This window comes from Anopheles arabiensis, chromosome X (assembly GCF_016920715.1).
Source record: "Anopheles arabiensis isolate DONGOLA chromosome X, AaraD3, whole genome shotgun sequence".
In the NCBI taxonomy this organism is placed as follows: Eukaryota; Metazoa; Arthropoda; class Insecta; order Diptera; family Culicidae; genus Anopheles; species Anopheles arabiensis.
In genome coordinates this window covers 6021529-6040402 of record NC_053519.1, presented here as the reverse complement: position 1 = coordinate 6040402, position 18874 = coordinate 6021529, and the positions used below count along the sequence as shown (strand labels likewise).

Genomic DNA, 18874 nt, shown 5'->3' with positions numbered 1-18874 from the left:
TACCCTAGATTAATGATGCTTATTACATCTGATAAGGAAAAAATCTGAAGATTTGACTGGATATAAGAGTCTGATAAAGCGCGTGTGCATGGTTGATGGTTTAGCTTTGAAATAATTTTGTTGAATTGATGTCATGGTTGGCCTTGAAATGTTTTATTGTGCAAATCATCATTAATGTTATGGTTCTACTGTTTAATCTCTAACTGCTTATGATACTCTCACAAATCCTGAAGTCTGGTATATGATGTAATACTATAAAAAAACGGGTTTTAGAACATAAAATGACCCAGGAATGTTTAGCTGGCTCAAACGCAACAGTAACATGAGCTAGTAAATTAATGTAAACCCAAAGTAAATCACGGTAGTGAACCATAAAATAAGCTGTCACACAGAAGCCTATACCTTCTTCGCTAAGCAAATCAATCCTAGGACTTAGTTCATGTTGGTCTTGTCTACTGTCTAGCCTGTTTGTGCAAGACAGGCACACAGGCCGTCCCACTGAGAGGCCTTAAGCTTCTATGTAAATTAAGATTGAGTGCATTTTCTGTAGCAAGTACAGGAACCCCTTATCGCACTGGGTACATCACGAACACCTGCGCTGTAAACACATTTGGCGAGTCTCCAACCGCATTGGTAGGGCTCGTAAACCGTTCTGAGCAATAAAAAAACAACTTAAAGGCTTTAACCAAGAGCTTCTATGCAAAATGCCAGCACTTTCCCAACCCACACTCGCGGGCGGCTTTAGAGCCTCGCCACGGCGCACATCGATCTCTAACAAGCCTATCGGGGGCGCGCGCGATCGTTTACACTAATTGCTGTGCCGCCTTATCGCGCCCAGTCGATAAGCGCTTCTAATGGTGGCGCCCGGGATATGCATTCCATATCTCGTCCGAAATCGCGTAAGCCGCTTAAGCACATAAACAAGCCATCCGAAAGGGTCCACTAGAGATAGATGGCGGAAACGAGTGTGCAGAATGGCGTCCCACGCACACAGGAAAAAAACATACTAAAAACAACTAGCGCCAGCAAGCAGGAAGTGAATGGGTGGTACACTCTCCAAGCTCATGGTGGTTTTTGTTGTTTTTTTTCGCTTCTCTCCACTTATTTTCCCCTCCGGCAGCAATAATGGCAAAAGTGATCGGAAAGGACACGAAACCGAGCGACAGCGGAACCGGGAAAGGCAGCGCCGGCAGCGGAAACCCCAGCCAACCGTACCAGCCACCGCCGCCCCGGTACCGAGGCACCCCACCCGAGGACGGCGCGGTCCGGTTCCATCTAAGCGTGCAAAAGGTGTTCAAGCGCAGCCGCAGCCCCGCCAGCCCGCTGGCCAAGGCGTCGAAATGGTCGGACGTACCGTACATCGTCAGCGCGCACGATCTGGACTGTCGCTGTCCCAAGCTGAAGGTGCATAGGTAGGGTGACGGCATGCTTCCCATTTTGGCAGCCTGATATAGCTGACTCAAAACCTGACTGCTCTTCCATCTTCCAGGTCCTATCTCATCCTGGGCAACGAGTCCGAGGGACCGGCGGGAACGCTGGGCGTCGGACCGCGCACCATACTGATCGAGTGGCGCGATGAGTGGCACCGGCGGCTGCGAAAGTTCCAGCGGCAAGCCGACCGGACCTGCCACTGAGCACTGGCCACTGTACACCCTGCCGCATACGTATCAAAACTGCTCCTGAAGTAGTGGCGCATTGTAACTTACTTATAAGGCGAAACGTTTTGTTCTTTAGTGGACGAGGAGAAGCAGACACCGTTCCTACGGACCCTGTTTAGAGTATGATTGGCTCCGATTTTTCTAGGCCGGTTTTGGACATTCTGGCAAACACCTTCCAGCGAATGTTAGTGTATACAGCTTTATAGTTTGCTAACTGTAGTACAGGCCTTCTCGGCTCAGAATCGGCATCTGCTCAGAGATCTGCATAAGCGGCAATACGCTCTACTGCTATTACTTAATCCTTTAATCAAGTAGTCTTTTGCCGTGGGATGCAAGCAGCCAGGTACTTATAAGCTTGTGCATTTTCCTAGAAGGAGTAGCATTACGCAGGTGTGAAGGACGCCAGGTCCCAAGCAAACAGTCTTGATAAGGCGCTAGCAAACAAGCTCATCCATCTACCATTGCATACTGATCTAGATGTCTTCACAATAGCCGTAGGAATCATCCATGTTAGACAGTTTCTTGTAAAGATTTCATTCTGCCTCACAGCATCGTTACAAGCATCGATCGTCGACTTGTACAGAAGCATCATGGTGTTATCGTTCGAACTAACTACTTTACTAACTGGGCGTACCCATATTGGAGCGCCCTTGTTGCTAAAATCCAACCGCTGTAATATTTGGCTTGAAAATTTGGATGTTCCGGCTTCCAATGCCGGACTGGCCATGGCTAATGTTCCCAAGCATAGTAACAAGTTAACAAACTCTATCGAATGGCATTATAATGACACGCACCAGCATGCACCTTTTGACTGGCAAAGGTCGTTTTGGAGTTGTTGTCATCTGCGTAACTTCATCGACAAGCACGAGGATGGTATTTTATTTCATTAGCGCCCGTTAAGATAAGTACACACCAGCAAGCGAAAGTTGAGCAAACCAAAACTAAGAAATAATGAAAGAGTTACTGGAATTCAAACTTGTAGCATTAAGCATTCCATTTACAGTCACTACCCTCCCCCCCCCCCCCCCTGGCTACGTTTCGATCGAGTATGGTCGTATCGGGGAGGGAGGGGGAGAGGGAGCCCTATATATATATATATTTAAGGACCATATATCAAGTTGGCTAGATCTATTATCAAACCGTCAGGGTCCGCGCGGCAAACGTCACCCCATTTTGCGACCGTTTTGTACAATTGCGACACGTTTGTTTTTAACTATGTAAAGCGTTCCTGCGCGAAGTGAAGGGATACCGAGAGCAACGTCTAGGTTAATGTCAAGGCTTAAACAAATACGATACGATGTTTTTCACACTTACTTTTTCATTTCTTTTTCGCTTGCATCACGATGTATACATTCTGCAACTTAACGTTTTACAGCATTAAAACCAAAAACAAAACGAAAACATACATACACACACATACACACAATTGTATCGCGTTGGACGAACATCCAATCAGTGAAATGCGTCGTGTGAATCTTTTATTGCATGGTGAAATATTGAGAAAAGCCAAATCAACGAGAACGGAAAGTTTGAACGGAAATTGAATTTGAAAAAGGTTTGTAAACGGCCTGCTGGGAACTGCTCGAATGGGCGGGTTTGAGGTTCACATGCCATACCGTGGCGTCATCTGTTGCATTTCAAGCGTACTGTGGCTGTGACATCGATTATTGCGATTATGCGATGTAAGCCCCGTAAGTATGTATGACAAAAAGGTCCTTCGAGCTAATTAATGCCGTATAAAGTGTGTATAATAATCTCACCATAGGTTTCAAGGTGGTACTAAAAAGTAAACAAATGGCTTAAAAATCTTGTTCACTAGAGAATCGTGCATGGTATAAAACTGAATTTGGAGATATGTGAGAATAATGTTTAACAAGTTGATGAAAGTTAACGTGCTCAAGTTCTTGGAGTGCTCAACTATAACATTACATCAAAGGAACGTTGAAGCTATACAACTTAGTCTTTAGCTAAACTAAAGCTTTAGTTTGCTTAGTTTGCTGTAGCCATAATTACTAATTTTTTCAATATATCACAGTATATTTATCATAAACAACATTACAGGAGTAAAAAAAAATAATTTGCTGTATATATTGAACAATTTTCTACAAAATACTTTGCACCAGTCAACGAAGGAATGCACCAATCTATTTGATTTTTTAGAAAACAAATCAGTCACGCCTGTTTTTCGTCTGTATTTAAATTGAATGCAATTAAAAATTAAGCATGTCTCAAAAATCGTTGTATCCATCAATGGTGAATCAATTTTATAAATCAATCACATGCAATACATTCCTGCACTTCAGGTCGGGATCCCGACGGGACTCGAGTCAGAACTTCTCCTCAAAATGATAACATTCTTTAAATGCTCTACGCGTTTCGGAGTACAGTGGAGCGCCGTTTATCCGGGCTTCTCGGGACTTTGCCTCGCCCGGATATGCGAATAACACGGATAATGAGTTAAATGATTTTATCACCAATTCCAGTGAAATTTTTGGAAAATTATTTTATTTATAGATAAAAATAACCCAGTTTTAATAAACTTAATGTTTTCTCATATAAATATTTGAAATTTGCCATGAATTATAGTGTTTTTTGTTATGACAATGTGCTCTTATAACCGCTTTTTCGAATATCCTCCTCATAACGCAATGTCACCTTTGTATTGAGCTGTCTTTTCTCAACAGCACGGATAAACGGAAAGCCGGATAAAAGGTACCAGGATAAACGGCGCTCCACTGTACTTCTAAAAAATTACCAGGAGTGCCAAATAGATATAGTTCTGCAGGCCAGACTTTGGCGAGCCTTGAATTAGCAAGATCTATCCTGTCCATGCAACGGGTACTTAATCGAAAATTTATGCAACGACTCCAACGCAGCGCAACGAAACGACAATTTTTTTTTTTAAACAGAACAACCAGCTAACGGCAATTTCAAATTTCCTTACCCGTTCATGCAGCTGTAATTTTTTGTTCCTAAAATTCAGTCAGCTATTCCCAAAACAGATATACAGGCGGTCCCCGAGATACACGGTTAATGGGGACCAAAAACGGCCGCAAAATACCGCGTATCTCGAATTTCCGCGTAAGTCGAATCTCGTGATTTCCAGCTAAAATATCACAAATTTTCGTGCAATTTTGCAAGTAGGGGGCGGTTTTAGTCATTTTATGAATTATTTGATATGATTCTGACTGAATATAACTGTTTTAAACCTTTTGAAATAGTTTTGAACATTCGATCTAAACGGAAATTATTTGGCAATTTGCAATTGATGTGTCAAATCAGTACAATTTGCTCAAAGAATTGTCAAATTTAGAAAACCGCGTATCTCCGAATCCGCGTATAAGAGGTACCGTGTATCTCGGGGACCGCCTGTATAATTTACAGCTTCATTTCATCTCGAAACGCTCATAAAAAAAACAAACACTATCGATCGATTTTAAATGCAGATTTCCACCCACAAACAATGCGAGCAGTCTGCTCGAGCTGCTGGAAAAACTTACACAACAGCAGCGATGCAAGTTAGCGCCATCTGTTGGGTTTTCTGCTAAGCCGCTCCCATCCATCGGCTGTCAAACCTCCGTTCTGCAGCACACACATGCAGCTCGCACAGTTGTGTCAAAGTGCGCAAAACGGGAAGAGGCAAACAGGCCGAGTCGGATTTTCGCTCCCCCAAACAGTTCCCAAACGCGGCACAGTGCTGGTGCTGGGCCAGTGTAAATTGAAACCGCCACGAGCGAACCCACAAAGTGCTGCTGATTGTTTGTGTGCGAGTGCCGAGTGTGTCGGTCTGCAGTACGCAGCTCCCTCTTTCCCAGTCCGTGCAGAAGCGTGCGTGCGTGCACTGAGCGTTGTGACAAAAACAAAACAAAACAAACCAAAGCACACACACGCACACGGGCACACATTCGCTCCAGCCCTGTTTTTCTCTTTAGCTTCACTCGCACTGTACGCGCGTGAGTGTGTGTTGGTGCTTATTTTTATCAATCGATTTACAGAGGAGATTCGCTGACCCCTGCCGTGCTGTGCTTCCCGGGTGTGTACACACGCACACACTCCTCGTGCGTTGGTTTTTTTTGCACACACATACGCGTCCTTGGCAAAACGAAAAAGGGCAAGAAGCCTCAGTGGTGGTGGTGGTGGTGGTGTGCATCAGTGTGTTTGTGTGTGTCTGTGTGTGTGTGTGTGGATACGAAGAGCTCGACCCGTGTGATATGGTTTTGCGGATGCTGGAATGCACAGCAGCACGCACATAAATCTCCCAGGAGAAACATAGGCGAATAATCAGCAACCATCAGAAGCACACACACACACACACACATACGCAGGAACATTCCTCGTCCAGCAATCAGATGAGCTAAGCTCAGCAGCAGTTGAAGAAAGAAAGCAAGCAACAACAACAACAACAACAACAAAGTGAGGAAAAGGGTGGACGAACTGTTGGAATTTTAGGACCAGCGGCAGGCAGCAATCACCAATCAACCCTCATCGGGGCTCGGGAAGGTCGGGAAGGTCCATCGAACTTTTTGCCCCAACTCCAGCACTCTCCCATCCGACCCCCTCACCCCAAACAAACCCCCATCACCACCAAGAAAAAAAGGAGCAAACATGGTAGACAGCATGTCGCAGGATGCTGGTAAGCATAAGAAACGAGTGTTCCTTGCCGCGCGCGTGAGCCAAGCAAACTTATGTCTTTCTTTCTTTCTTTCTTTTCCCTTTTTTTTCCAACCTCCTTCCCCAAAAAAAAAAAAACTGACCGCAACCCGTTCAGAGTCGTTCGAGATGCTGAAAGCGCTGTACGACTTTACCGCCGTCTACCCGAAGACGATCAGCTTCGACGAGGGCGAATACTTCATCCTGCATCAGACGAGCGCCCGGCAGCGGAACTGGTGGCAGGTGGTCAGCATGAAGGGCAACATCGGGTTCGTCCCGTCGAACTACGTGATGAAGCTGAAGGTAAACGCTGCGCTGCCGTTTGATGGGAAAGATAGGGCGCGCGCGCGCCCTTCCAGGAAGTAGAGGGTCACTTACACACACACACACACATACATAAATATAGACACAAAACACACTGCACTGAAGAAATGGGTGGGGGTGGTAGCGGATGGCCACCTTTACCGGTCACGACCTCAGCATCCCGGGGACTCCGCGGTGCGAAATTGCATCCCGCGGGGCACGGTCGGATGCCGCAGCACGGGAGCATGTTTGCGAAAAGCGCTTTGAGATTAGCATAAGCGGGGACGGAAGGGCTGCTAATAAACACTCCCGGACACACTGGCACACAGCACAACACCACGAGCAGGCCTTCACACCATCGTCCTCCGGCCGTGCGCGTGCAGCACCGTGCAGGCGTGAAGAGAAAATCAATACACACAGCACATGCATTTCTCATAAGGCTCTCCCCCCACGCCCGTGTTTTCTTCTCACCGTGCTAAGCGAAGCAATCGCTTGCTGTCAAACGCGCGACCGTTTTGTCCCACTCCCGAACCCCACTCCGGGGCGTTGTGTGTGTTTGAGCTTTTTTTGTGCCTGTGCCGTTTGCTTATCCTGGTTGCCGCCGTACAGGGGGCAGGCGCTTTCTTTTTCGCCGCTGCGTTGCGTTTGTTGTTCGTATGCGGTAATTTTAAATGCGATGAAGGGGGTGGGAGGAGGGGGGGAGGGAGGGAGGAAGCACATATTTGCACGAGTTCACCGTGTCCTGTTCATCCTGCTGAATAGGCGGCTTGATTATCTGCTGCTCGTAGCGGTCCTCTTATTCCACACCCACCCACCATTTGAGGGGCTCTTCAGAAAGTAGTTTAACGTGTGACAGTGTGGATTTTTGTTTTTTTTTTTACTGTTGTTTTTTACACTTTTATTGGCATTTGGATCATTGTGTAGTGGGGTCGTTTGGCTGTATGGGTTAACGTACTTAGGCAAACAGAAAGGATAACTCATGAATATTATAAAGGAAATGTAAAGAAGGAAGCAATGAGCGGGATTTTTGAAGGTTTTTTTGCATTTCCATTTGCTGAATACATTTAGATCTTTCTTATGGGTTTTGGGTACCAGTTTTTTTTTTTTTTTTTTTACATTTTTGCATTGATGGGATGCTTTATTGTGATAAACAAACGCTTTATAATTTAAAAAAAAAGTGAAACATCCTTATTACGATTACGTTTTTTTAGCATAGCGAGTACATCGAAATGCTCAACAAATACCTCACTTAGCGAGTAAAATTTCGCATAACGAACACAGCATTTCTTGAATTGAGACATTGTGCATTTCTTTAATTGTATTTGTTGCTTAGGCAAACGAGAATTTCGCAATGTTTAAAAACTTGCGGCCCTGGAACCAATTAATCAACTTTTTATACAAATTATTATTACAGCCAGTGCTGCAAAATGTCATGAGCATCGCGTGATGCTCACCATCGAAAACAATGCACTGCAAAAATCGTGGTAGCTTGATGTTCATTGCTGATACTCAATGAAAGTGCGGCATGACATGCCGAAAGCGACGTGCGAGTGCTTGAATCGAACGCGATATCTCGGACTGACAAGCTGAGCTTAATGCCGGCGCAAGCATAATCATGTTTTTTTTCTGGCTGTGAACAGTGCTGCCAAATGCCACTGTTTCAGTCACCAACACTCCTGACTGAAACGAAATTGTAATCAGCTCACGTACTGAACTGTCATGATCAGGGATGAGACTCATACAGTTGGAGGACCAATCACATGCTTGATGACATTTTTTGTAGGACCCAATGCTTGGTCATTCACTTGGTCATGACATTTTCTGCCGGTGATAATCACGACATTCTTGGGATATAGTTGGCGTACGGCCCGAAGCAACAAAATGAGCATCCTTTCTCGCTCTGTCTGCTTTGGGTAGTTGAGTAGAATGATACGGGGTTTTCCATTAGTTCTCATAGCTGTGGGACACTTTATTAACTCTTTCTTTCGTGAAATGATCATATTGTAATGGGAATTGGAATCTATAGCACCCTCGTTGAATAAATCCAATAGGAATTTCCAACGAGCCTGTCCAAAACGACGGCTATTGAGTCCAATTTCCATCGTATGAAGATCACTTCCAACAGGTGCAAGTGTCAAGGAAGTGGCCCACAACTATGAAAACCCCTGGAAAACCCTGTAACGCATTGCAGCGAGAAAGCATGCTCATTTTGTTGATTGAGACCACTCGCACGCACCGCATATCGCATACTATCATGATGATCACCAACAAAAAATGTCGCGACCATGTGAATTGACCAAGAGTTGGTTGCACAAAATGTCACCAAGCATGTGATGGTCGCACCAGCTGTTTGAGTCACACCTCTGATCATCACACTAAAGCTCGTGATGCTGACATGATTTTGTTTCAGATGGAAATTGTCATGACTATGTCAGTGACATTTTGTAGAACTTTTCACAGTTAAAAAAAGTCATGACAAACTAACTGACCAAAGTTGCAAAAACATCACCAGGCATGTCAGTCGAAACTTGTCATGACTATGACGGTGACATTTTGTAGAACTGATCACAGTAAAAAAAAGTCACGACAAAGTTGCTAAAATGTCACCAGGCATGTATTTGACACACCAACTGAGTATAATCCTTGATTATCACAATTGAATACGTGACGTTGACATGGATTTTGTTTCAGTCAGATTATTTTAGACATTGACAGTGACATTTTGCAGCCTCCGGTATAACTAGTAAGTCACAAGAATAAATTAAACTCATTATACGGGGTTTCACTGTATGTTAAATTGTTTTAGCATATTAGAGCATCTTGTTTCGACAAATAAGTCACGAAATAGTGCCAAAATGTATCAAAATAAGATGACAGCTTGAGTGCATGGTACTCGTTTGACACTTAATATTCCTTTTCGAATTGAATCGGCCGGTTATATTAGCACAGATGCTACTGTTTACCATTCAGAGTAAACGGAACAGTTCACTTTCCTTGAGTTGATTCTTTTTCATTCCACCTTTTTGTTTTTTGCTCCAACAGGTCAATCCACTCTTTCTAAACGGCTTTCTCGAATCCAGCATAGAATCGTTGCGGCTGTCGACGGAGAAGGAAATAAACGGCATCATCGGACGGGAGGAACTGATCAGCCGGCTGGTGGAGAAGAAGCGCATGCTGGAAAAAATGCTCAAGGTAGGCGAAACCCAGCAAAACACACACACACACACAGGCGCACATAATTAGCGCTTCTTTTTGTGTGTGTGTGTGTGAAAGCGCGAGCGTATGTGTGTGTGACCTATTTGGCCAGCTTCCCAGTCGGGCGCACAAGAAACAGAAACTAAATTGGGCGGGCCACAATTCCCGTGCCCTACATATAAACGTTTGTAGCATCTTCGCATTGGCTAACCTGAATTTGGTTGATTTTTGTTTCATTTCCGCTTCCGCAAACTGTACGAGCAGTACGAGCTGACGGATAGTGAATCGGAACCGCCCTCGCCGATCAAGATGAGCAACGGGCACCTGAAGCAGCAGCAGCAGCACGACGGCTCGAGCGGTAATGGGAGCGATTACTTCGCGCCCCAGTGCACTTTCGATTAATTTCTTTTTTTTTTTTTCGATTTCTGTTGGCACAGAACGCACGGCACCGCTGAAGAACGGTCCCCAGCGACACTCGCCGCCTGCACCGTCTGAGCAGCAGCAGCAGCAGCAGCCGGTGATGATGCAGACGGCAAAGAAATCGAAATCGAGCCCGGCCGTCGGTGGCCAGGTACCGCCCCAGTTCATCCAGGAAAGTCCCAGCACGGGCGTGCTGGCGACGAAGCACAGCGGCGGCCCGGCACAGGCCGAGGAGCAGCAGCAGCAGCAGGCACCGGTGGTCGTCGCCGTAGCCGCCGCAGCCAGCCAGGAACCGAGCAGCACCCTGTCCGAGCTGTCGTCCGTGTCGTCCGAGCAGACGGAGCCGACGAGCAACAACACCGCCACGACCGGCACGCTCACGACGACGAGCGACGAGATAACGGCCATCTCGCGCATCGACGATCGGGGCGGGGCGGGCGAGGAACCGTCGCTGGGTGCCGGTGCCCCGACCGAGGCCGAAAACCAGACCGATCACGAGCTGAACGAGCTGGAGACGACCAACAACGACGACGTGACGGTGAGCGAGACCGAACCGCAGCCGGTTTCGGTGCGGGAGCCGCCGCACGATGAACCGCCGCAGGAGGAGGACGAACCGGTCGGGCCGGCTGAGGGAGCGGCTGGTGGCGGCAGTGTGACGACCGGCGGGGACGATGGTACGCTCGCGAGCGACACGGAGCGCGAGGCCGGCTCGGGCGCCGAGTGTGGCGAGAGCAGCGTGGCGACCGGCGACGAGCCGGCCGAGCCGGCGGAAGATCTGGCCAAGCAGCCGCCGGCCAGGGTGGAAGCGGCCGAGGTGTACCAGATAGTGGACGCGATACGCAAGGCCACCCGGCTCAGCCACGAGCTGTCCTGCGTCGCGCTGCGCGTGGTGCTGGCCGAGCTGGAGGTGCTGCTGCCGCCGGCCGTCGTCCGCCATCTCGAGCCGGTCGCCGTCCATCTGGCCGCCCCGTTCGACGTGCCGGACGGGCTGCTGAGCAAGACGCACGATGCGCACCGGCTGCGGCTGATCTTTGCCGAGCTGTCCGACTGCAAGAACGACTCGGAGCAGCGCACGTGGATGCTGCACGAGGACGAGGCCGACATCCGGCAGTACCTGGCCGAGCTGATCCGCATCCTCACCGACGCCGATCCGAAGATCTGCCGCAGCGAGATGGCGTGCGACCAGTACCAGAGCATCATCAACCTGGTGCTGTACTACCAGATGGAGACGCGCTGGTCGATCCGGAAGCTGCTGCTGGCCGCGTTCCGCGCGATGTGCCATCTCGACTACACGACCGTCGACATACTGCTCGGCTCGGTGCTGCCGCTCGAGCTCGTGCAGGACATGGTGTCGAACCCGCGCAACATCGAGAAGCTGCAGGAGCTGGCGAACATGCTCATCATCATCTTCTCGATCGGGCGCCGGATGCCGATCAATCAGCAAGGTAGGGATTTTTTTTTTTCGGTATTTTAGGCGTGTGGAGGCCATTTCTTCTAGCAAACCACCGATCAGCCCAACAACTTAAGCACAGCAGCAATCAAACTCTCTTGTCATCAAGGGTTGTGATTGAAACAGCTCAAATCAAACCAAAAACCGATGGTTTTATTAATTTGCCTCCGTTTCGCTCCAGATCACCTGCGGGCAGATTTCATCATCTTTCTGCTGAACATTATCGAAACGCCGCCGGAGAGCGACGTCCAGGAGGTGCTGCCCGACATCATGATCAACCTGATCCTGTCGTTCAACCTGCAGTTTGACAACTTTGCCGAGAACGTGGTGCTGGAGGCGATGGAGCAGTTCAAGACGGCCAAAACCTTTACCGAGAAGATACTGCTGCTGATCAACCGGGAGGGTAAGTTGGCTATCCTTTTTTTTATTAAATCCTGGAGAAACAACAGGCAGGAAGTATTATTAAGATACTCGATTAAGATTAAGACACCATGATGGGGTAAAATCGACACTTTGGGGGTCATTTCGACACATTGGTTTTAGCTTTTAAAATAACAAACTCTGATGGCCTGTGGTTTTCATTGAAGTTCAACAAAGTATTTCGTACCAATTTTATGAAAAATTACCACAAAACATTATTGAAATATGCGAAAGAAATGAAGTTACAAGCAAGAACAAAAACTTCACTACAAATAGCATCGGACTAGACTCCATATAGTAGAAGCTGCGGCGATAGATTCGAAGATTCCTTTAAAAAATAACCTGGCAGCCAGTATCTTCCAGTAATATTCTTTTTTTTTTCTTCATAAAATCGAAGCGTGTTCGAAATCGAAAGCCAAACAGCCGAAAAGTCGAACATCGGTCAACGTGATTCCATACCAGCGACTATTTTTTTCTTTCTTCAATTAAGCCTACCCGGCCTAAAGTAAGCCTACAATGGTCAAAGCCATAACAATATTAATTTTCATAAGCCTAAACCATATTTTAATCACATGTTTTTAGTCCGAGTTTGGCAAACGTTCTATGAGAGAATAATAGCTGAATTCCATAATTGTAACCTACTTCGTTTGTTGGCATCGTTTGATGCCGTAATGCTTGATCATTACGTTTGCCGTACATAGTTACGGGATATCTGTAGAAAATATAAGCACTTTCCAATTACGATATAAAAAAACGTTAACATGCTACAAATAAGCATTACGCTACTACCGAGTGTCGGTCGGATTTTACCCCCATTGGCCACACAAGTTTTAGTGACATTTTTTACTATATAGTTTAATATAAAAATCACGCACTTTGATACAGAACTAATCCAAAGTGTTTGCAAAACAATACTATTAACACGGGAACTATAATGTTGTCGAATGAATTCCTTATGTCCCAGCAGTAAAAAATTACATCGGCTGCCAATCAGAACCACCATGTGTTTATTTTGTTACTTTTTGACAATTAACAGGTTTCTGATCAGTGAAATGTGACTCAAATATACGAGACAGCTGACATAAATAATGTGTACTAATTTTTTTCTTCTAAAAGTTATATCGACAAAAAAACGGCAAGGTCTCGAACTTACCCACAGTGTCGAACCAGCCCTGACCTCCCCTACAGCACATAAAACGCCTATGAGTTGAGCCAATTTATTCATTCTTATCAAAACTAGAAGAGTTGATTTAAATCTTATCACAAAATTTGCAATTTAATATTAGATTAAGCACTCAAGAATGTTTTTATTTCGGTTAAATCAGGATTAAATAATTAAGTAGTAAGTTTGGTTTCAAATAAGTATAAAAAAGAAAACAAAAGCTTTCTATTGGCTTACGTAACGCTGCGTAATAATTTAGAAAAAACAAAAAACCATTAATTCTTATCACACACCAACACGTTTTGCAGAGGACCCAGTGCACACGCTGAAGCACACGCCGATGAACATCAACCCGGTGCTGAAGATGCTGGTCGATCTGTTCAGCCGCCCGGAGACGGCGTCCATCTTCTACACCAACGACAACAAGGTGCTGATCGACATACTCGTGCGCCAGCTGTCCGATCTGTCCGCCGGCGAGCCGGTAAGTACGGCCGGCGCCTGCTGCAAGATGATGATGGTTCCTTGCTAACCTTCTTCTCCTCCCCCCTCCCCCCCCACCCCCCCTGACAGATTCGCAAATGGTACCTGGAGCTGTGCCGGAAGATCCTGCGCAACACCAACTATCCCGAGCACCAGCACCGCAAGCAGGACCTGATGAAGATCTTCACCCGCATCTTCTGCGAGGAGACGGAGTGCAGCGCCAGCGACCAGCAGATTGTGCGCGAAATAGCGAACGAGTTTCCGCAAATCTTCAAAGCGTGAAGCGGTTGGCTGCTGCGGTGCTGCTGCGGTGCAGCGAGTTTGTTTTCGGGCGCGATGTCCTGCGCCGGTTCGAATGATATATTTATTATTGTTAAGCGTTAAGCAGACATTATAACACGATGCGTACAAAACGGAACCCTTTGATCTGAGACAGAAAGATTCTCGCCACACATGAAGGAGAAGGATGGCAAAATATTGAACGTTAGTGGTTTTTGTTTTGTGATGTAGTAGCTATGATTTTACGGCCGATCGTCCCTTCCTGTTATGCTAGTCAATCCGGGCTTCTTTCACCTTCCCGCCACCCTATTGCCCCACTCCTCCCATCACACATTCCCCATCCAGCTCTACCAGGACATGTTTACTAATTAGGGCCTGCTATGCCTGGTGCCGTCTTTCACGCTTGCCTGCTCCAAAAGCAGAGCGAGAGAGATTAGGCAACAAACAACGAGGGACAGGCAAGCAGCAAACAATAGTCTGTTAAACAAAAAAATCGTTCGTTAACTACCTTCCCTGTTAAATGCTTACATCAAAGAGTTCTTTTTTAAGGCTACATTTTTAACCAAACAAGAAAGAGAGAGAGAGGGAGGTCGAGCATTTAGTGTTGACTCGTGCCCAAACTACTGAAAAGCCAAAAAAAAAAAAAAGAGAGAGAGAGAGAGATGGAGAGAACAAACGTCGTTTGAAGAATGAAATATCCGCAAAACTATTTATTATTACGATGTAACCAAACTCTTAGCTAAGCGAAATGAGTCTGAAAACGTTTTACGGAACGAGGCAGCACACACACACACACACACACACACACACACACACACACACACACACACACACACACACATACACAATACGGTAGTATATTTTGTTAAACCATGAACGCGGCGGTAGGGCAAGGTCGCTGAAAGAGCAATCTAACCAATCCAAACCAATACATTCAGCCGCCCAGCCAGTGCGTGTGCTGTGTGGTAGTGATTTGCTTTAAAAAAAAACGTGCACTGCAAGCTGCTACTTGTCAGCGGGGACACGCGGTTGTTTATTTGTTTGATAGACCAGTGTTTCGGCCAGTTGTTCCCATTGCCATTGACGCGATCTCTGTTTTCTCGCAATCGTACGCGAAGCGAAATGTAACTCAAACAACAACAAGAAACCCCATAGACATTTACACACACACACACACACACTCACTGGCACAGAGTAGTTGTAGTACGAGTTATAAATATCGCTACAGAAGGATTATTATAAAATATGCTCCATCCTTCTCACACCCTGGTGGCGCCCGAACAGTGCAATTTCTTCCCCACTTTCTGCGATATTGTTAACCGACACGATATAGAGATGTGTGTGTGTGTGTGTGGGTGCGTGTTAATCAGAACCCCGTAAAAGGGCGACCGTACAGCCGCTTACGTAGAATGCATTTAACCGAGGACACAGTTAGGGTAGAGGTACAGAGGCAAGACAAAAGGAGAAAGAGAAGAACACGCACAGGCATTTTCTAACAAACAAATTTATCAAATTGCCTGTTAAGAAGTGAAAATGATGTAAGCCATATGTGTGTGTGTGTGTGTGTGTGTGTGTGTGTGTGTGTGTGTGTGTGTGTGTGTATGTGTTACATTTCCCCCAATCGAAGCAATGAACTCTATTGCGCAAAGATCGCTTACTGTTGCGAGGAGCTTTAAAGAATGACGGCTGAGATTGGCATTCTTGCCGCGCGGCCCGCCAGATTGTTATAAGCTTTATATTTCCCAAATTGGCCTTTGGAGTGTGTTGGCGGTTGCATTTTTTTTTTTTTTAAACTTTGCCTCGGAACAACGGACAGTCCAAAGATTACGTTGTAAGCCATCATTATAGAGCGAATAAGCGTTAGTTAATTATGTGATACAGCACTACTTTTACCTTCTGTGTAACGGCCCGTTTCGACCTAGTCTTAGCCATCAAAGCAACCTCATTTACACACACGCGCGCGCGCGCGCTCTCTCTCTCTCTATTATAATTATGCATTCGGTAGAGTTAAACGTATAACGCTTACACAGGCTAGGCTCAGGACAGAACACAATGAAATGCATTAGTCAAACCCCAAAATGTGCCAATTAACCAACACCGAACCGTTCATCATACCAGGACGAGCAACCCCCTCTCCCTTCGTTGAGCTACGAACCTGCTACGAGCAGCTCAAAGCCGGCGATATATGAAGTGTAATAAGTCCACGCATTACTACATTTTAGCAAGTACAGTACACGGCTTAGTGTGTAGGATTGTTTTTTTTAAACGAATAATTTATAACGCTTTTAAACATTATCGATCGTTCGCGTTGTTCCGATGCAGAGAGGCATTTAAAAACGTGAAGTTGGAAATAGAGATAAAGAGAAGGAGAAAGAGAGAGAGAGAGAGAGAGAGAGAGAGAGAGATAAAGAGAGAGAGATAGAGAGAGAGAGAGAGAGAGAGAGAGAGAGAGAGAGGAAAAGAACGAACGCAAGTTAATATTCTAAATCACTGGCAAACGAAGCTGGAATACCGCAGAGAAAGAGAGAGAGAGAGAGAAACGAAACACACACAAATAAGTTAATTAGTTAAGTAAAATTACCTTACCGCTGACTGTTCGTTTTTTTTTAAATACATGCACACACACACACACCTTCCAAAGTATGTAAAGGATGCCAAATGAAATGAACAGCAGCAAACAAAGCGAAAAAAGACGCCGTTCCGTAGTGAAAAACACATACACACACACCCAATAAGCAAACAAACAATACGCTAAATAGTAGTGTGTGCAGTGTTGTGTTTAAGGAAAAAAAAACAACAACAAAAAAGTATAGTAGCCCCCCGCAATAACATGCAAAGCCAAGCAGAGAAGAAAAACAAAAACAAATAATTAAAGAAAAAAAAACCCAACTTTGCGAAACGTGAATCCTACCAACACTCGAAACACTTTTAAATGAAAGTTAAAGAAATGTTACTCTAAAAAAAAAAACAACAATTCTGATTCTGTGTCGTTTGTGCCTTTTTTGTGTTGTTGTTGGTTTTTTTTTTGCTACCTTAAAATAACCGAAATTTCGAACATAGAGAAAAAAAGGAGAAAAGACTGAGGGGAAGGTTGTTTTTCTTTTGTATTAATGTTTTCTCTTTGTTTTGTAAGTTTTTTGTGCTTTTATTTAAACCTCATTAAATTCATCCAACGCATGTATTGGGGTACATTGGGTGTGGGTCACTCCCTCCCCCCCCCCGCTCTCTTTCCTTCAACTCCTTTTTTCCCTTGGGGGAGAGAGCTTCCAGCGTTTGCAGCTTTCGCACGGCTTCCTGATTTTGGTTGTGTTTGTTGGTTTGTTTTCGTTCTTTAACTTGCTTACTGTCTATCATTTCATTTCATGAAACAATGAAACACAAATTAAACTTACTAGTCATGTGAATTAGGGGTTTTAACACACGCACGCACACCCCTCACACACACACACACACACACACACACACACACACTGACAGGCATATAAACGCATTAAAAACGTTTTTGAGATGTTTCATCCTATATTGATAGAATAAAAACTTGCACAACTCGAAAAACGATCAATTCTGTCCTTTGCGACGTGTGTTGCTTGTTTGTGGTGTGATGCGGGGGGGTTTTGTGGGTGTGTGTGAACAAGAGAAAGAGAGACACAGTAAATGTAATTTTCGTTTTTTTTTTTTTGTTTAAATCGATTAATGCGTGTAATGTGCTCTCTGCGCGCTTGCAAGCAAACCTGTCACTGAGCTTGATTTGTTTGAATAATTTTCCTTTTTTGCTTCGCTGCTACTGCTGCACACGTGCTCGCTACCTAATTAGTCTCGAAATTAAACACACACACGCGCGCGCGCACACAGCAGCGGAAAGAAACGTAGAGAGTACTTGTTTCCACCCTCCCCTGGGAAGCGTGTGTGAACTTGCCGCGCCCTTTGTTTTTATCGCGTGGTGTTACACAATTGCATTACTAAAACTAAATTAGTTTCACCTTACACACCTATACAGACACAACACTGTGCCTCAGCTCTCTATTGCCGCCGCCGCCACCGCCGCCTGCGCGCCTATTTGTTTCTCCTCATTGTGTTTCATTTTGAATGAACTGAGCGCGCGTGCCGGCGAGAAGAGTAAGAAGCTTTCCTTTGTTTTAAAAAAAAAATATTTTCCCGTAAAAGAAAACATTCCTTGCTCGCTCACTGGATGGGCTTGTTTTCCTCCTTCTTTTTTTACATGCTATTAAATTACGCAATACACACACACACATACACAGCTGTATTCCCTGTCATTACAGGGTTTTCCACGCGTTCTCATAGCTGTGGGACACTTAATGAACTCTTTCGAACGAGAAATGAACTTTGTGTAATTGGAATTGGACTCTATCGCACCCTTGTTGGACAAATCTGATTGGAATTTCCACGGAGCCAGTCCAAAAAGAGTGCCATAGAGTCCAATTATCATATGAAGTTCACGTCCAACAGGAAAGAGTCAAAAAAGTGTCCCACAACTATGAGAACCCCTGGAAAACCCTGTATCTCCCGAATTGTGTTTTTTTTTTCGCGAAGCACCTTTCTCTATTTCTCGATCTCTTTATCGCTCTATAGGGTATTTTAGGTCGTTTCATGTTTTTACACAAACATAATTGAGTTGTTTCGTTTGCCGAGGGTGAAGGGTTTTTTTGGGGGCGTGAAACTGTGCAATGTATGGGTGTGTGTGTGTGAGTTTACTTGTGTTCGTAATACTGAATGCACGTGATGAAGAATTGTTTTTTTTTTTTTTCAAAAATAGCTAGTGCACATTGACAGACATTTTCTTTCTTACCGTGCCAAGCACACACACACACACACACACACGCACATACACATTACTCA

General features: G+C 45.4%; 2 protein-coding genes across 5 annotated transcripts in view; both read left to right on the top strand.

The window, feature by feature from the left end:
• Positions 1-3119, top strand: part of LOC120905955 (netrin-A-like) — a 60339-nt gene extending 57220 nt beyond the window's left edge. The window contains exons 7-8 of one of the 2 annotated variants that reach the window (XM_040317316.1): positions 1121-1412; positions 1490-3119. In XM_040317316.1, the coding sequence (XP_040173250.1) occupies positions 1121-1412; positions 1490-1634 (437 nt within the window). In that variant the 3' untranslated portion in view covers positions 1635-3119. The remainder of the gene's footprint in view (positions 1-1120; positions 1413-1489) is intronic. The other variant, XM_040317317.1, reaches the window with a different exon arrangement.
• A 2148-nt stretch (positions 3120-5267) lies between these two features.
• On the top strand, positions 5268-16901 carry LOC120905766 (NCK-interacting protein with SH3 domain). 3 transcript variants are annotated; one of them, XM_040316868.1, is made up of 9 exons: positions 5268-5450; positions 5654-6291; positions 6427-6611; positions 9654-9803; positions 10071-10164; positions 10244-11671; positions 11858-12079; positions 13567-13739; positions 13829-16901. In XM_040316868.1, exons 2-9 carry the CDS (start codon positions 6264-6266, stop codon positions 14018-14020), a joined length of 2472 nt encoding a protein of 823 aa, XP_040172802.1. In that variant the 5' UTR covers positions 5268-5450; positions 5654-6263; the 3' UTR covers positions 14021-16901. The 3 variants fall into 3 exon arrangements, with proteins under 3 accessions (XP_040172802.1, XP_040172801.1, XP_040172803.1); XM_040316869.1 differs by having other exon boundaries at positions 5273-5371; XM_040316867.1 differs by having other exon boundaries at positions 5268-6291.
• Positions 16902-18874: the final 1973 nt, after the last annotated feature.

What these genes read in the sequence shown, in the direction of transcription:
- LOC120905766 (XM_040316868.1), top strand. Translation starts at nt 6,264, where the DNA reads ATGGTAGACAGCATGTCGCAGGATGCTG. An exon ending in CAGCATGTCGCAGGATGCTG is followed by an intron (nt 6,292 to 6,426) that starts GTAAGCATAAGA and finishes CAACCCGTTCAG; the next exon opens with AGTCGTTCGAGATGCTGAAA. An exon ending in GATGCCGATCAATCAGCAAG is followed by an intron (nt 11,672 to 11,857) that starts GTAGGGATTTTT and finishes GTTTCGCTCCAG; the next exon opens with ATCACCTGCGGGCAGATTTC.